We start from the raw sequence: 19,210 nt of genomic DNA, 5'->3' as shown, positions 1-19,210 counted from the left end.
ATAAATATAACGTATAAGATTATGCTGATCCAGATCCTTACTCTCTTAGTGTTACTATACAATAGAATAGATAGGGAGCACGTTCATATATTTATAGCAAAAGGACATTACCAAAAAAGTTAACCTTATAGTTTTAGCTAAAAGCTACAAGAAACATAAATAGAAATCTATTTATTAGCTGCTTTGTTCCCAGACTTTGTAATCCAAAACATAATAATAAGGGCACAATAATATACACCTCTGCTTGTTTAGAATATTTTTGTTTCACTAAATTTTTTTTTCTGCCTAGGTCTCCAGGTCTCCAGGTCACGGATATACATAAATAAATATGTAGAGTTTTTCTTGAAGTAGTTACTTCGACAAAAAGGAATTTTCTTTTTTTAACGTGACTCCTTCTTCTTTAATGGGCGCCTTTTCTTCTTCTTAATGAAACGTTAGAGTCATGACTACAACAAGGATTCTATTATAGCAAGTATTACGCTATAATCCTTTACATTTTATTTATCGAATCCTGATTGTCTTACTTTTATAATTATCTTTACCACTGTGTTATTCGACGAATTTTACGCCATCTCTTTCTCTAATTTTATTTTACTTTGCTCGTCTGCCCTTTCTTACTTACCTTCTCATTCCCTTTTACGCTATTCCGTTTGTTATAAAAAAAATTTCGTATAAAAACCACGTTATATATTTACGGACCACAAGTTACGGGATCACCTAACAAAAATATTAAGATTATGAAACAACGCGAATTGTAATTGTATCGTAGAAGCATGAAGCTCGTCATCCGCATAGCGTGACGCGAATGGCTGTAGAAAAACGCTATTGTTTACCGACTCGTTATTTATATTGCGACGTGTCGCAGTGAACTACGTTAACTGTTATAACAAAGATAAGCGAAACGCTATGGAACCTACACTCTTACACGATTATTCGCCTCACGTGACCAGGCAGCGAGAATGGAAGAAATTATTGATGATACCTTTCGAGGACCTCTCGTGAAGAAGTGTTAGCTGCGACTCTTCCAAATAAAACGCGATTATTTATTTATGCGGTCATTTTTCATTTAGGAAACGTGCTTCGCGCGATAAATTTTATTCCTCGTTTTAATTACCTTCAAGATAGAGTAGGTTTAAAAGCATTTCCAACTTTTCACTTGCTCAGTTACTTATTCATCGACGATGAGTCACTTTTCATTGACAATCGGGCGTTTTCGGTTTTTAAAAACTGTGAAGTAACAATTAGCGTGAAAATGTCGCAGTTTCACCGTGTTAGTATCTACTTATGACAATTTCAGAAATTCTGCTAAATTTACGATCAGTCACTTTTCCTCTCTGCTATTTCTTCGTCGAAGAAGTATAGGAAGATCGTAGATACAGTAATGTCACGGTTTGATTATGTTGATCGTCATTTATGGTAATTTCGTCAATTATACCGTGGAATAATTACAATTGACAAGGCAGAGAATTATGCTATTCGCTTGTTAAATATCGACGATTCTTATTCCTGCAAATTCACGCAAGTTGCTACGTTCTAATATTTTATTACGTAACGATCATAACGTTGATTTCTAATCAAGCGAAAGTTGTCTTTCTATATCGCAAAGAAGAAAAATGTATATAAATGTATTTTGTAAGAAAAACAATTTATTCAATTGATACCACTTTTATACCAATTATGAACATATTTTTTGGTTTTACCGATTAATACAAGTCCCTCGCGAATACGCTCGACAATCGCACGCCTCTCACGCTCTCATACGATTAAATCTACTTATCGATCTATCGGTCTTTCATCCTTATCTAAATTTCACTAATCGTTAACCCTTAGATCATCGTTTTGTCATAATCGAACGTTCCAAAGAAATTTACAGAATTGTTACGATCACTTCGTTGAAAAATCGTGGAAAATCAGTGGCTATGATATTTCCCAAGAAGGCAGATCTTAAAGATCCACGTGGTCGTGAAAACGAATTAATTACAATAGTTCCAGGGTTAAGATTGATTATTCGATCGAATACAAATCTTTGTTCGTCGACGTATTAAAATTCGATAATTACGGTCATAACCATAAGACGCGATCGCACGGTTTAACAATTATTTCGACGATTGTAATTAGAGACATTGAAAAAATATCAACTTCTTACGGTGATATCTCGCTCTCAATTGGACGATCGATTAATCTTAATAGTAGATATAATACAATTCGTACGTACGCAAAAAAGGACCAAAGTCTTTGGTGAATTTTCGGGCGTGGCGATTTTTTACATTTTCACTGAATTTTCATCTCGACCCGAACAATACCATTCGACTAGGTCCGACTTATAATATATCTTTGGTCCTCTAGCCGCTATGATTCTTTGCCAGACATCGAATTTCTAGTGAAATCGTTTAGTCCTTTCTTTTTCCTTTCTGCCTCGTTTCTCTCCTAATTCGACGAGAACATAAAATTATTTACAATACATCGTCCCCGAATTTTTTCTTCTCGCAATTACTTTTGTGCAATTAGTACAATTTGAAGGGCGGAACGTATCGAAGAACAGCGCTTAACTAATAATTTCTTTCTTTAACGAGTGGTTCCAAGCTCGAGAAATTGCCGATAAAAAGATACAAGTTTCCGATTTATGGGATTTTTCTTTCAACTAGATCGAATTTAACGCGAGTTTAAAAGTTCGCGTCTTTTTGTTCATTTCCTCGGGCAAAAATCTGTTTTTTGCTTTCGATGGCACCGGTGGAGTTTCGGTACTTAAGCAGAAATTTTTATCGCAAATAAAAAGCACATGAGATTTTGTCATTTAATTTCTCTATGAGAATCTAAATAAAACTAATATTAATTGCACAAGATGAATAAACATTTCTTTGGCTTTGGAAAATACAATTCTTTTTATAATTTCTATACATTTCGAAAAAGGAATTTTACAAGCTAATAAAAAATAAGATTTCTACCTAAACATAAAATTAACATTATCCATACACATTTTTTACAATTCTAGATATAAATTTCGTACATATTTAAAAATATCGCGCGAATAATTGCCAAGCAATTGCATTGCTTTATTAAGAAAAATCCGCTTATTTTTTTATAATAATTCATCTTCCTATTTGCGATCAAAAATTCCTAAACTAAAAAGTACGATGAAATAGCGTTATTAATAAAAACGATTAATTTAAATAAGACACGTTCCTTTGAAATAGACCTTCTGTCCACTCGTGAGTCTGATTGCAGGAGGTAGAAATAGTAAAAAATATGAAAAATACCGGGCAGCATGGTGATTATTGCGGCACGACTGTACATTTAATCGATACTCGATCGATATTTAATTATTATATAAAAACACACTTCGAAAGAACTTCTTACTTTCCAATCTCTCGAGTGGCAATTTAATTACAATTAGCTACACTTTATACTGTATCTTCGTTATCGTCGTCTCTTTTAGAGATGACGATGGCATAAAAAGTTTTACAAGATTCAAATTCAATTATTTTTCGTCCCACAGATTTGATCGTCGAACGAATTCACTTTATATTCATTTTAATAATCTCTAAAGGAAAAACGAGCTTTTCTAAAGATCAGATATGTTACAAGATTGTTTATACATTTTTTCTTACAACACTAACAAATGGTTTTTATATTTTTATATGAAATACCAAGATCTATACTTCAGAATACCAAGAATTATACTTCGCTCGACACATTGCCACTCGAGCGATTAAGTGATTAGCAAAATCGCTTCTAAATGTAAATGAGCATACAACTAAGTATTTGAAAACCCTGCACGTGCAATTGGTAACGCTGGCTCGGATATAATATTATACGGATTTATACGCGCCGATATATGTGTACACACATGCAAACACACGATAGCGTCTTTTCTTTTTCGCGAAATACGCCGCTGAATTTCATACGTAATATCGAAAATCAATACTCTTTTTTTTTTTTTTTTAAACTAAAGAATTCCATAGTCTTCTATAACTTCTTTAATTTTTCCTAAATACGTATCTTTGTACGTGACACGCACGTATATACGTGTACATATGTATACACACGTATCTGCTTGCTTCAATGCGTGTATATATATACATATATATAATTATATATATGTATATATAATTATACACACATATGTATATATAACATAATTTTTGTCAATATATATCTATATAAGATGTATATTTATATATATACATGTACGTTACATACCGAAAGTACAGCAATAATGGACGGCTGAAGGTTCCCTACCTCAAAACAGTGGTCGATCTCGTAACACTCGCCGAGGACCGCTAGTTTAGCTCGAGAAATATGCAAAAGCGTGCCTCCCCTAAGGCGTTTTTTCATTGTTGAACAGCTCGCAGGTATACAAGTACCGGTTATTAACAGGGCCAGCCACTTGGAACAGGTGTCTGCCTACATCTAATACGTTCGTTACGCAGTTCGAATCTTCCTTTGACGATAGAAAATGCAAATTTGTTGCGTTCGAAATATAAGCGATTGTTCGTGGAATGCGTGATTCTTCGATCACGATGGTCGTACTTTTGTCCGCTTTGAATCTCGATCGAACTACCGTGCATCGTATAAACGAGCATTCTTCCTCGTTTGTTCTTCCGATCTTTTAATATTTCCGTGTTTTGTATACGAGCGTGAACAGAGGGTGTTGAGAAAGAATGTAACGTTCCAAAGACGTGGGAACATGTGATTCGAGTCGTTTGGAAAAACGATAGTTCTCTTCTGTACAACGTACGATCGTTGGTTGTACTGGAAGTTACGAAATTTGTTAAAATATGATTCTTTCATTCGTCACGTAGCAATTGTAATTAAGAGTAGTTCATTTTTGGAGTCGATTTCGAACTTTTATAATATTTCTTTCGATTGGAATTTCTCTTCTTTAAGGAATTTCTCCGAGGATTGTTAAAATCTGAACAAAGTGTAGCTTTACCAAGTGTAGCTACAGCAACATCCCTAAAGAATACTTGAACTTCAAATCTACCGCAGTTACCGAAACGAGAATAGATTTCATATCTATTTGATACTAATAACACACGCTCTTTTTCTTATCTTGTTATCTTCAACAAACCTCTCAACACCCTACACACATACTGTATCATCCTATCCATCCATTATCTTCCAATTTGCATCCGCATATCCATCTCTTCCTTATCTCTCATTTTGCTATGTATAGTACTTCTCTCTCTTCAACTGTGCCTCTTCGGCATTCACGCGGGGACAAAGAGCAAGAAGAAGGAAATGACAGGCAGACGGTGTTCGTGACAAGATCGTGAAAGAATCTCAACTATTACCGGGGACAGGTATCATGTGATAACCGGGGGCAGGTTGTAGAGGAGGAGAGTGTTTGACGTTGGCGGGCTGCGAGGGTAGTTGGAGCGAGCGATAATCGAGCGCCGGGGCGGCTGGATGCTGTCCTTCTCGATGACGTCGCAGATCCACCTTCCTCTGGAACGCCTTGTCGCAGAGACCACACTGGAACGGTTTGTAGCCTGTGTGCTTGCGCATGTGCGTGATCAGATTGCTGCTCTGGGAGAACGCCTTGCCACACACCACGCATTTATGCGGCTTCTCACCTGCAACAGCGATTTACGGATGGTTTCACCTTAGAAATTTGAGAAACTTTGAAACTCGCTATTTTTACTCATTTTCTTTTTGCAGTTAGTCAATTACCAGCTTGCTGTCTCCTCTGTCTCGTGACACTTTCACGTTGTTCTTTAAACGATTATTTATCATTTCTGATGATTTTACCTGGTTTCTTTAATATATTTGTTGGTTACCGTAGATATGTTCATAGACAAAGGAATCGAATAAATCACAATGTTTTTCCCTATCATGTGTTATAATTTTCTCTGTGCTTATAATTCGCGATAGTTAAGCTTCAACATTTATATTTGTTCTTTTTCAACCTTGCTATGATACTCGAATTTTTATTACTTGTTCTACGTGTTGCTTCAACGAGCAAGAGGATCTTTAACCCTTTGCATTCGGAATTTTATTTCAATTTCGTTACCAGCAGCTCCCAACGCTTTTACTCTAACTAAAAAGTAACAATTTAAATAAATAAAGGAAGACAGAAATTCGCTTAAGTACCAGTGTATTATTCACACTATTGTTGTATTTTGTAATTTTTAAGCGTATGATATATCTTGAAACAATTTCCAAGAATCTTTCGAGCGACAAAGGAGCTCCTGAGATAGAAGCTGATGTCGAGTCACGCTACAAGGGGTTAAAATGTTTTAAAGAAAATTTTGGTTTATGGTTACATCGTGTGGAATAGTTGATAATAGTTCACTGTTGCGCGATAAATAGCAACGGAGGCACGATCGAGGCTAAAACGACGCAAATTATGCCACAGGATTAATAAATCCTCTGTCAGATGAAATTTGCTAAACCTAACGATTTTTCATTTATACTATGTTATGCGTAAAAGCATTTGAACATAAACTGCAAACATCGTATTTCTGGCAACAAAGTATCTCACGCGTTTACAGTTACTCATCGTGACAAATAATCGTGAAGCAGGTTGCAAATTCGATTAACGAGCGAGGAAAGAAGTCGAACGCGATTTGGAATAATGAGTCAAGGTGAAGCTGAGCGCACCTGAATCAACCTATAAATCGTGGCGATCTGTTTGTCGCCGACAGTTGGAGCAATCTGTTTACGTCAACGTCGAGAAAAGTGTCCTCCATTGCGCTTCTTTTTCTTTCAGGCGATTCAACCTTTCAAACCTTTAAACTGTTCTTGCAAATTAAAAAAGAAAAGAATTTTTGAATACAATACATTTTACAAAAGAAAACCGATGAACTACTACAAAACAGAGTTTATTAGTTCACCGATTCAACGCTACCATCCTACAAACATATTAACTAGAATATCTCTTTTTTTTTTCCTATTTTACGACATATTTACAGCTGGCTGCCTAGAGCCAAGCAGCAAATTTGATACGTGAGATTGTGTCGTGGACAGTGGATAACACGCAACAACGTTTCAATTGTATTCTATTTTGTGTGCTGTAAGTCGGTTGGTAGGTTCTGTTATCTTTCGTCTTCCTACTGTCGGTGTATGTCTCAACTAGAATATCAATAATAAAAATTCCTATAAAGAGAAAAGGCGAGTAAAAGAGTGAAAATCGAATATCGCTTATAACTCAGTCCACGAGCTATAAAGATTGCGAGCAAAGAATAAATTTCAAGCGGCGCGACATCGCGTTACACGTTGAATACGGTTGCCTCTAAATATTCATAGTGTACCACTCTAACTGCTTTTTAAATACCTGTTTTTAAATATGTCCGAGCGGATATCAGAGCGTAATTCAGTGCGCACGACGTTCCGAGCAAACAGAGGATGGCTATTAAGCGCGAACGCCCGCCAAGTTCCGCTGGTGAACCGTGCAGAAGAAAATTCCAGGAAACTTAAATATTTGCTCGAGAACCATTATCAGCCTGGTTTTAAGAACGATCTTTTATGCGGATCGGGCTACCGATAAGAGGAAAAACTCGTTCGGAGGAGACCTCGAGCGGTCGTCTAACGATGATCGTCTCGATAAATCGTGCAAACAGCCCCGGTTAACCTCTCTTTCTCTATCTCGAAAAATTCCAGGCAAACACTGGAACCGATTGTAAAATGCCGATAAAACGGCTCATACGTAAGTTGCGTACCGCGGGGGTCCCATCGTCGTTAAGATTCTATCGAGAAGAAATTAATTTTCGTCCTGGCCGACGTCACCGTGATCGTGCGACATTTATCTCCGAGGGTGCAAAAACTCGCGGTGTGGAGGGGAAAAAAAAAGAGGGAATTCTCATCGCGGTTAGGTTCGTGGATTGCTCGTTTTTCCGATTATCCACGGCCAACGTGTGACATTTTCTCGATCGACTATAGGCTAATATGTACAATAATTATTTGCAGAGAAATTGTGCACGGGGTGTAAGAAGAGACGAGAAGATTATTAAGTATGTATAAAGATCGTTGCTACGTATAATAATGATTTGGAGAGGGGAAACTGTGAACGGAACGGCAGCGTGAGAAGAGAAGATTGCTGGGGGATACAGCAGAAAAGAAGAGAAAAAAGGGAAAGAGAAAAAGAGTGGAGAAGAAGGTGGAAAGGAGTAGGGAAGATGAAAAAAAAAGTATGGCAGTGAAAGGAGAACGGATAGTAAAAGCAAAAGAGAGAGAGAGAGAGGTGAGAAATAGCAATGTGTAATGGAGAAAAGAAGGAATAAATTGAATAGAAAAAGGAACGAGTATAAGTCAAGTGGAGAAGAGATGGAAATGCAAGATGATTATCTGTTTCCTTTTCGAATCAGCAATTAGAACTAATATTCACGATTTAGGTCCTTGTATCCTTTATGTTTCAGGATGAGGAATCTACCAATGAAGAGACGTGCGATGCTTCGATTTGTGATGTTCGATGCTTCATTCTTGAATTTGGAATGAACGGAATGTCAAAGTAATCGTGACGAATCTTGTTCACGAAAAATTAGAAGCAATTGGAAAGGAGTGAAAATTGGTAGGGAAATATGACAACCGACCTAAACGAAACTTCTTATCTTTCCTATACTTATTACCATTCGTACCATAAAGAATAAAAATAGACGAATACAAAATTAATTAGAGAGGTATAAAGAAGAGAATAAAGTACCAACTTGCAATCAATAAAAAAGCGTAAGGGTATCGGAAGAGAATGAAAGAGGCGACCGATAACACTCTCTTGTAGAGCGATAAAAATGTCACCAGCAATCGTCACACGGCTTCCCTTTCGTTTTCCTTCGTTTCTCAGTCAACGTACATATATTGCTTGCGAATCGATTTGCATCGATATATCATCGGACTTATCGGGTCCGCTATAAATACGAACAATGGCGGAACGCGACGATGATGACGCCTTGTTATCACAAGCGTTGGTTCGTTTGTGTCACCGCTTAGGACGACGCGAGGAAAAATACCATTATCGTAATTGTTCGCTCGGCTTTCGATCTACCTAACCCTTTTATAACTAATGAAAGATGGTTGTCTACACGAGTATCCTCATCGAGTGGTGCTACGTTATTATCGAAATGATTTTCCCGTAAATTAAACATGGCGAACATAGCTGCGTCAGCGTACGATTTTTTAGACACAATTCTAAATAGATTGATAGACGAAGGTGACGATATTACACAAAGGAATTATTAACGATGCTTTCCAATAAGTCGAACAGGATTCTACGGTACCGTTAAAGATAGCACATAGCGCGAAGTAACTCGAACATTAAATGCTCCGTGCAATAAAATTATCTGATTGCTGAAAGTTTGAGTTTTCTTACAAAGATTCTATTTTTTAGGAAATGAGATATTTTGACTAGTAAAGCATGTTCTATTGCACTTACAATGGCGAACAAAAGAAAACTATGTTGGTAACAAGTTGTTTATTTTGGAGCATTATATCTGCTTGTCCTTTCTCATCTGTCAATCATAATCTTATTTTCTAAAATTATGCTGTTTCTTCGTATTACTCACAAAGTTTCTATTTTTTAGGAAATGAGATATTTTGACTAGTAAAGTATATTCTATTACATTTACAATGGCGAACAAAAGAAAACTATGTTGATAACAAGTTGTTTATTTTGGAGCATTATATCTGCTGCTTGTCCTTTCTCATCTGTCAATCACAATCTTATTTTCTAAAATTATGCTGTTTCTTCGTATTACTCACAAAGTTTCTATTTTTTAGGAAATGAGATATTTTGACTAGTAAAGCATGTTCTATTGCACTTACAATGACAAACAAAAGAAAACTATGTTGGTAACAAGTTGTTTATTTTGGAGCATTACATCTGCTTGTCGTTTCTCATCTGTCAATCACAATCTTATTTTCTAAAATTATGCTGTTTCTTCGTATTACTCACAAAGTTTCTATTTTTTAGGAAATAAGATATTTTGACTAGTAAAGCATGTTCTATTGCACTTACAATGACAAACAAAAGAAAACTATGTTGGTAACAAGTTGTTTATTTTGGAGCATTATATCTGCTGCTTGTCCTTTCTCATCTGTCAATCACAATCTTATTTTCTAAAATTATGCTGTCTCTTCGTATTATTTAAAATTTGTTTTGTACACCACTGTAAGTATGTACATAAAAATATCCATTATAATATTTAATAAGTAAACTAATTTTCTATCCAGGTACCATTTTTCTAATTATTTTCTTGGAAATATGCATTCGTATAAATATACGGAATCTAGTTATTAGCATTCATTGGATTTTACGCGTTTACTACAACGTGTGCAAGAATCTAACAGGAGAAATTCCCCATGAAGAGGAGGAAACACCTAATGACACAGAATCGGTCGCGTGCTTATATGTATTTCGATCACAGAAACGTTCTGTATGGCCAGCTAAAGAGTTCCACTTTGCATATCAGAGGAACAACATATTGCAGCGGAAGCGTAATGTCTTTTCAAAAGCTCTTTCGACGGTGTACGGCGGGCAAACGATTTTCATCTTGTAGTTTCCCAAGTGAAAGCGTCACGGAGTAATAAATTTTTCATTACACTGCAAGAAGTTTCTTCCTAGACTGTGGCTTGGGTCAAAAAAAAAAAAAAAAATGTCAAATTCATCTTCTCACGAATTCATTTAGCACGCTGACAACGCAGCCAGACAAAAAAAAGTTTGATTTGAAATGAAATGATTTAAAAATAAAAGCGATAAAGGAAATTCCGATCAATCGTGAATCTTTTGTTTGATTTTGTTTGCTTTAGTCGAGCGGCTGGATGGATTTAAAATAAACTGATTAATCAAGATCATACTTGGAGAAATTTTGTTTGGAATAAAAATAAAAAGTAACGACCTGAAATAACCACTTCTTTCGACTAATTTATCATTTTTATTGAAATTGAGTTTATTTTATGTGTCAAAATTAAAGAGGACATTCTTTGTTTCAGTCAAGGTGATTGCCGAATAAAATATAAAAGATAATTAAATATTAACGTATCGATTGAATGCAGCAGATCGCTAGGAAAAGCAACAAATTGTTGCGATATCTTAAAATATATAGAAAAGCTTCATTCAAAGTAATTTTAAAGCAATAAAAATTCGCGTTCTTTAAAAAATATACAAAAGCTGCTTTCAAGTTTATCTTCGGTGCAATAGATATTATTAAGTATTCGTTATTCAAATGTAACTTTGAAAAAATTACCTGTGCACTTTAAATTCCGTTCGAATCTCGATACCTGTGTATATTTCGCCTACAACAAATTCGATTCTTAAAATTTCACCGTTCAATCGTTCGAGTCTAATTCTATCGTGTTTGCGTTTCTGCTGCGATGTTAATTAATTATACTTGAACTTGAACGGACTCTGCGATCTCTGTACACCGCGTTACGTTCTTTTATTTTTTCCTTTCGTGATTCCTGTCTGTGTTTGCGCGACAGATAACGCCAAAAATGTGACGTGTACTCGTGAAATTGTATGCGGGCTTGATAAACTCGACGTTGCAACTGGCGATCAGAGCCGAAAAAACATTCGAAAACACAGCCGGCAAAAATCGTGATCCTTCTGTTTGTCCAAATGTTTCCGCGTCATGATACGCACAGTATCGGTATTTATCGAGTAATCGTAGAAAAAGCCACGAAATCCCACTGATTAAGTGGTAATTCAAGTGGTTCTTATTACTTTGGTTTTCTAATGACATAATAAACGCACTTACCGTACGTTAAACGTTCAATAAAAAATTATCAATCCGTAGAAATTTCCACAACATACGATTGCTTATCAATATTTTTGTAAAACTTAACATTCGAATCTAACGTAATATCGAAAATCATTGCCAGTAAACAGTTGTACAATAAAAAAAAAATGAACTATTGTTAGCAAAATATATAACATAATCGTGTTTCAATTGTAAAATTCTACGACCTTTTCTTCCCTTTAGAGCAAATATAGAATTACAAAAACAACAACTATCTAAACTAAAAGCTTCGCAGAATCATAATTTAAGAAGCGAAATCGATATCATAATCGTTTCCAACTGCTGAAAGTTCAACTGAAAGACGATGATCTCCCAAGTTTACACAGCACCTGCACCTTTCGTCTTTTAGAAAATCTCATCGTCGAGGGTGAATGATCGCGCGTGCATGACCATCGTAGCGAAAATACGTTAAAAAGGAAGCGACCGGTCGTTAGAATTACTCGCCATAGAATTATTGATTTGGCAAGCAAGCGATTGCGGATTTTGTCGATACCACCTAACGACAAAATCCGCGATCACTTAGTTGCCAAGCCGGTAAAATCTCGTAAAGGCGTATCAAAAGAAGGAGGAAATTTGAAAGCAATTTCAGCCGATGGGTAATATTTATCAAGTGTGTCAGCAACCGATGAACGCGCGTATTCGTCCTCTTGTACGCGTACGTGGCCATGTATCGATCCATCTCGACTCTCATTACCGAGCCCTTAGCGGTCGACTTAAATATTTACCGTCTGAAACGTTTACTTCGTGGCCGATTTTAATGATAGCACTGGATACTCGGCCTTTTCGCGTGTGTGTCGACACGTGCGTGTGTTTTGGTAGCAGCCCGCCAGTTTAATTATGCAGCGACCGCTTAATGAACTTCATGTAATGGCGTCGCGTGGATTATCTGGGACCAACGTCGTCCACCAACAGTGGATTTTCATGTATCGGAAATCGTCTGATTCGGAATCTTATTCGTTCCTCGCTTCAAAGTTTCTTCAGAGTCAATGATTCGTACGAGCATCTACGTTTGTATATTGCTTACGTATTCTGATAATAAAATTAAGAAATTATTACAAGATACAGTCGACTGGTATGGCTTTTCATTATTATTATTATTATTATTATTATTATACGACGAATATATAATAAAATAAAGCGAAATGGAAAGTAGGAAATCTAATTTTCATACGAACACGAAATTGAACGTTTTAGCCTTAATTGAAATATCGCTTTAGTAAGCGATAGAGAAAAGAAAGCAGTAAACTATCGTTTAACAACGATAACTCGACGTGATAGATTAGTGGAGTGGACGGTGCAAGAATCTGCAATCGAAACTTTTTAATGCGAACACGACAATAAAATTCCTCGATATACTCATTTCGATATAAAGCGATGTTTCATCGGCTTTTGCCAGGCAAGAGGACAATTTCAATGAAAGTACATGTTAGGGTATGCAATTTACCATGATGTGCGTGTATCAACGAAGAAAGACCACCGCATGTATGTAAAACTTTAGCGATAACCTCCCTTAGATCGCTGCTTCCTGTTCTATGTCTTTCTTATATTTATTTTCAATTGCTTATATCGCTGGTTTGAGGGGAAACTTGCTCACCTATTGTCTATTCGAAAGAACTATAGCTATGTTATTTCTCTATCCAGACGTTTTCTTACTCTTCCTTTCCTTATTTTCTGTTTAAATTTCACAGCAATCAGAAAGAGATGTAACAATGTATGACGCGTAATGTATCGCAATTCTGCGCGTATTTTCTACTTTATAACTCGAGTATCATTGAGAATAATTCTATTCTTTTAATGTTCTCTAAATTCTACTTTTCCTCCTACTATTTCTACTATTCCAATTCTACCTTTTAATTCTTTCCTAATTCTTTTAATTTTACCTTTTAATCCTTTCTTTTTTAATTTAATCGTCAATTTCTATTGGCAAAAAGTGGATATTACTTTTATTATCCAAATAATCTCGCCAATTTCGAATAGAAAGATTTAAACAAAATGTAACTTTGCTTCATCGTAAAATGTATATGGCAATATTACTTAAAATTGCTCAGGTATAACGCAAATGAGATTATTACAACGATCATAGGAGAAACGACGCTGAGAACGTTTTCTATTTGTTGTATTTTGTTGAGAATTAAATGTGAAATAAAATTTCAAACGTGTTGTCGCGAAGAGGTAAGAACAGGGTGGATACTGTGACGACGAGGCGTGTCGTATCTCCCACAGGAATTATTTATACGGCAAAGTTTCGCTATAGAAAAGTCCGGCAAACAATTTACAAACTGCGTGTAACCACTGTTCAGCCCGGGTTTCTACTTATTACCCAAAGGATTATTACAGTGCTGCCGTATTTTAGAGTACAATTTGTTGTTCGAGTTCAACGAATCTTTCCTCACGATTCATTTATGCCCTCCGGTAGTCGTCGTCGAATATCCTTTACCCTAGTCTTATATCATGCCGGTGAATTGTATGAGATTATATATCTTTCTCCTCAACGATAGCAAAAACGAAAAACAGACATCGAGAAGCGTATGAATTTTAAACCGGTTAGTTAATATTCTCCATGATATAAAAGTTTGGTTGTTCGAACGGTTGTAACGATTAGACCGGAGATGTTTATGCAAATATACTAGGTGGCTCTGTAGAAAATTGGCAACGAAGTAGAGATGGAATATAATCTGGATGGAACGTGTTTTCGCTTCAGCAAAATTTCAAATCTCTTCTTTAGACTCAAAAGTATATTTTATATAAAATTAGTTTAGTTAGTGACATAGTTATTTTATGAAACTCGATTAATTTACTTGCAAAGATGTACAAACATATTGTACAAATTACCAGGTGAACGTTATCGTCTAATTTGATGCTATTAGTTATTATAAAAAATGAAATAACGCAGTGTAGAATACTAAATACGAATATGAAACGTAAAAGAAGCATTGTGTACATGGAAATGGAACGTGTTTTGGCTGCAGAAAATTTCAAATCTCTTAGACTCAAAAGCATATTTTATATAAAATTAGTTTTGTTAGTGACATAGTTATTTTATAAAACTCGATTAATTTACTTGCAAAGATGCACAAACATATTGTACAAATTACCAGGTGAACGTTATCGTTTAATTTGATGCTATTAGTTATTATAAAAAATGAAATAACGCAGTGTAGAATACTAAATACGAATATGAAACGTAAAAGAAGCATTGTGTACATGGAAATAGAACGTGTTTTGGCTGCAGAAAATTTCAAATCTCTTAGACTCAAAAGCATATTTTATATAAAATTAGTTTTGTTAGTGACATAGTTATTTTATAAAACTCGATTAATTTACTTGCAAAGATGCACAAACATATTGTACAAATTACCAGGTGAACGTTATCGTCTAATTTGATGCTATTAATTATTATAAAAAATGAAATAACACAGTATAGAATACTAAATACGAATATGGAATGTAAAAGAAGCATTGTGTACATGGAAATGGCACTAATTTGCAACGTGTTTATTGTAGATTTCGCGTATTTGAACTTATATCCTATATTTTATTCCTACATTGTGGCATACATTAAAACATACAGATAAGTGGAGTCATTAATCACATATCATTCTTTATGATAAACGATCTAGTTTCTATAATTTCTTTTGTATAATCAGCCAGTACTTCGCGACTTCCATTTACAATTTTCGTCGCATTATACCGACCGTTATTAATAGCAACAATTAAATACTGATACTAGTCCAAACGTGACACATAACGATAACGTGCTACACGTGTAACAAAACATAACATTAGGTGTCCGTCTCTTTAGCGACTAATCAACAAGTTAAATCGCAAAAACGAAAAAGCTAAATAATATTCAGAAAGAAACCGTAGCTTGGTCGGCTGTTATCTGACGTTTAAATCGCTTTACTTTCCGCCGATCCATTAGAATTCGATGCTCGTTCGTCCACGCGGTGTTCTTATAATTCCCCAGCAATTAAGCGCAATTATCCGTCAAGGTTGCTTTTATCGGAACGCTACGAGAAGCCAATATACGTTGAAAAGTCTGCCGTACGTACGCTACTAAGTTCCAACACTTTGATCGCGTATTATTATTACTAAAATATAGAAATTAATGTACACGGTATGTAATGTATACGGTATGAATAAATTAATGAGAAAATAGCGAGTAGACAGCGAGTTCATATTTTTGCGAACGCAGTTACGAAACGAAAGCTAAACAGAGATTTATTTGAAATTGCCAAGCTTACACAGTCTGTTTCGAATTTTCTTGTCGTTCTATGGAACCCACAACTTTGAAATTACTTACCGAAATAATTCAGCGATTCGTAGGAAAAGAAAAAGGGGAAGACGGACGTAAAGAAAACATTGCAAGTGTGCGGTGCACATGTCTCGGTGTTATGCATTACGCAATAACTCTGTACATATTTCACCCACCCGTTAATTATGTGGCATTTTCCGATGACAGACGAGTTTTGTTTCCAACTAGGAAATTGGAGATAGGAATATTCCAAAGTATAATGAATTGGAATAAGGAGTTACTTTTAATTCCATGTACGAACACAGAGACAGAACAAAGAAATTTTATAACGCTTTCGAATGTATCGATCAAACGATATGTTTGTACAACGAGTGGAGGTATCTTTCAAATCTGAAAATGTACCATTGTTAAATAACGTTTATTCTGTTAGTTCTCGTCGTGTCTTTATAAGCGATAAATTATTGTATCGTATCGTAGGCAGTCTATTCGTAGCAATCGAAGATTTCTAGTTCTCACAGGCTACGTGTATCTTGAGAAACGATCGGTTTTTTTAGTTTTTAGATCAAAATAAGAAGCTCTGATCGTAATATCTTCTTTGTTATGACCAAACAATACGATAAATAATTCCGGGAAAAAAGCCAGTCTCGTCTAGTCCAGTAAATTACTTTGAAGATTTTGTAGATAAATAAAAATTATGACAAATTAGTCCATTTTTGCACGTTTTTGAAGTATAGGCCAATTCACGATACACTGCGTATGTAGTATGTATTTTGCGCGTATATATGCTACTACAACCGAGAACTGGATAACATAAGTTGTCATTGATAAAACTGGCGATAATTAAAACCGTAAATGTATTATGTGCCACCTTGTAGATTATCGCCATTATGCGTGAAAATAAGCACATATAGCTGTTTTTAAACGCAATTAAAAAAAAAAAAAGACTAACAATAATAACCAGTGTTGGTTCATAAAATATCGAATATACATTAAATAACTTCTGTAAATATTATAATAAAATGAATTTTACCTAACATTATTTGACGTTTCATATTCCCAGTTCTAAGTACTCCAATTAAAATGAAATTAACTAAAAGGAAAAATTGTGCTATCAATATTTTATGTACCTATTTACAGAAACCTAATCGATATTTCGCGTTTCATAATTTTGCGTGTAATCTGGTTTTCCCACTGATATTCTAAAATGCTATTCGAATGATAATTACGGCAGTTAAAAGAAACAAATCAACTAGAATTTATACTTACGTTTATTTAATGTGCCATATATTTATTTGAGTAGGGAAATGGTAACGAGGAAACACGAATTGCTCGTTTCTATCCATAAATTCTATTCGCTTGATATCTCGCAACGCAAAACTCAGCTTTCTATAAAATCGTTATCAAAGAAATTTTCTCGAAGCATTCCGACAAAGCAACGCACACGGTACACGAATGATTTGAAATAACGTTGGAAAAATGTATAGAACGCGTGTTACGTAAACTCCATAACAAAGTACTCTTTAGAAAGTTTAACAGTCAGGATTCCACATCTTCGATCAATATGCATAAAAGTGCAAAATCACATGGACGTTCGCAGTCTATTCGCCAACAACAAATTCGATGTCCGCCTGAACCGCTTGGAACGTTAAAGCGGTAAAGCAACCATCGTAAATTCTCCGTTGTTTTCTTAACGATGAATCAATAGGAAGAAATCGCGACGAGGGGCGATTAAATTTGTATCAGTAGTTGTTCCGTGAAACGAGGGCAGAATCGTTTACGCGAATGGATAAAAGGTGTCTGGAGGTACACGTCGAACCCTTACGACGCCCGACGCTAATTAAAAAGGGACACGGCGATCCTCGTGGTCGGCCACGTGGCTAACCGGAAACTCCCCGATCCGTGACAAGCAGCACGTTTCCCATCACTCGTATATCTCCTTCCGGTCGTTCGAATCGGAAAACGCGATTAAATCGTCCCTAAAATGTTCCCCTCGCGACCGATCAAGATTTCTTCTTAGATTAAATTGGCTGTTTCCTTTTATTTATGCATCTTTCAATTTACATTACTACGTAATATCGTTTCGTCAGGAATAGACATAAGCATCGTGATATTTATACAGTGGCTACAAAAAATATCGAATATGTTCTATTCGGCCTCGCAGCCGAGAATCGCACGTTTTTTTTTTTACAAATATCTATATTTACAAAGCTATCTTATCCGTGCACTTTGTATCATTCACTCTCTCTTTCTCTCCTATTCGACTTACTTTATCGGCTAATTATCCTACTTGTTTCAACCTTCTTTCCTCGCTAAAACTTTCTTTAGTCCGCTTATCCCATATCTCTCTCTTCACTTTTGCTCTTTTGTTTTGCACCTCCTCGAGCTATTCTACGATCTTTCTACCTTACCTTTCGCCCGCTACGTCTTCCAACCCTGACATCTTTTACGTTTTCCTCTGCCCTGTCTCGCTGAATGATCTAGGTTCCCGAATTTATCCCATGATTCGTCCCGATCTATCCTGATCTCAGGCTACACCTTGCTCTTTCCAATAACTGTCCCAATTTTTCAAATTTCCACGTCTTTTGACTTTTTTCCTCTCTTTTCTTAGATTTTGGGTTGGCAACTAAGTGATTGCGGATTTTGTCAATACCATCTAATGACAAAATCCGTAATTATTTAGTTGCCAGTCCAATATTTTCCCAGTCTTATTGCTCGGGGCTATAAAAAGTATTTGCACGCCATTGAATTTGATACAATATCTAAATAGCAGTTAATTTGGTCCAAATGTATCAAATTCCATATCAGTTATTATCATTTTGAGATAAAAAGATGCTTCAATGGAAAATAAGGTACGTGCAAGTAGCTTTTAGAGCCACTGTACGTGCTGCTTCGTATAATTTTCTTTATTGTGCCTTTGAAACGATGAATTCGATTAAGCGAAAATTACGAGCATTGCAACACGAACAACATACGTTGAAAATCGAAGTGAAAAGCTTTCCACTATATTCTTTAATATCTGAACACACGAATACTATCGTTTGGTTTATCATTTATCTTTCTTACGAACGATGAATTTCCTACTTCGAACAGTTGCATATTTTATACAAATTTCATAAAATAGTCGAGCAACGAAACGTCCAGATAATTGTTCCATTCGCAATTTATCTTCTTCGATAAATTATGTATAAATAATTGTCGATATATCACGGAGGGCTATAACAGCGGT

The 19,210-nt window shown here is 35.6% G+C and overlaps 1 protein-coding gene across 1 annotated transcript in view; it reads right to left on the bottom strand.

Moving 5' to 3' along the window:
- Positions 1 to 1,626: 1,626 nt before the first annotated feature.
- LOC126873492 (zinc finger protein 628-like) overlaps positions 1,627 to 19,210 on the bottom strand; it is a 36,693-nt gene continuing 19,109 nt past the window's right edge. The window contains exon 6 of the mRNA XM_050634388.1: positions 1,627 to 5,576. Within this exon, the coding sequence (XP_050490345.1) occupies positions 5,284 to 5,576 (293 nt within the window). The 3' untranslated portion in view covers positions 1,627 to 5,283. The remainder of the gene's footprint in view (positions 5,577 to 19,210) is intronic.

Source organism: Bombus huntii, chromosome 14, assembly GCF_024542735.1.
Source record: "Bombus huntii isolate Logan2020A chromosome 14, iyBomHunt1.1, whole genome shotgun sequence".
Classification (NCBI taxonomy): Eukaryota; Metazoa; Arthropoda; class Insecta; order Hymenoptera; family Apidae; genus Bombus; species Bombus huntii.
Note: the sequence above shows the minus strand (reverse complement) of the source record. Positions and strands in the feature narration are given on the sequence as shown.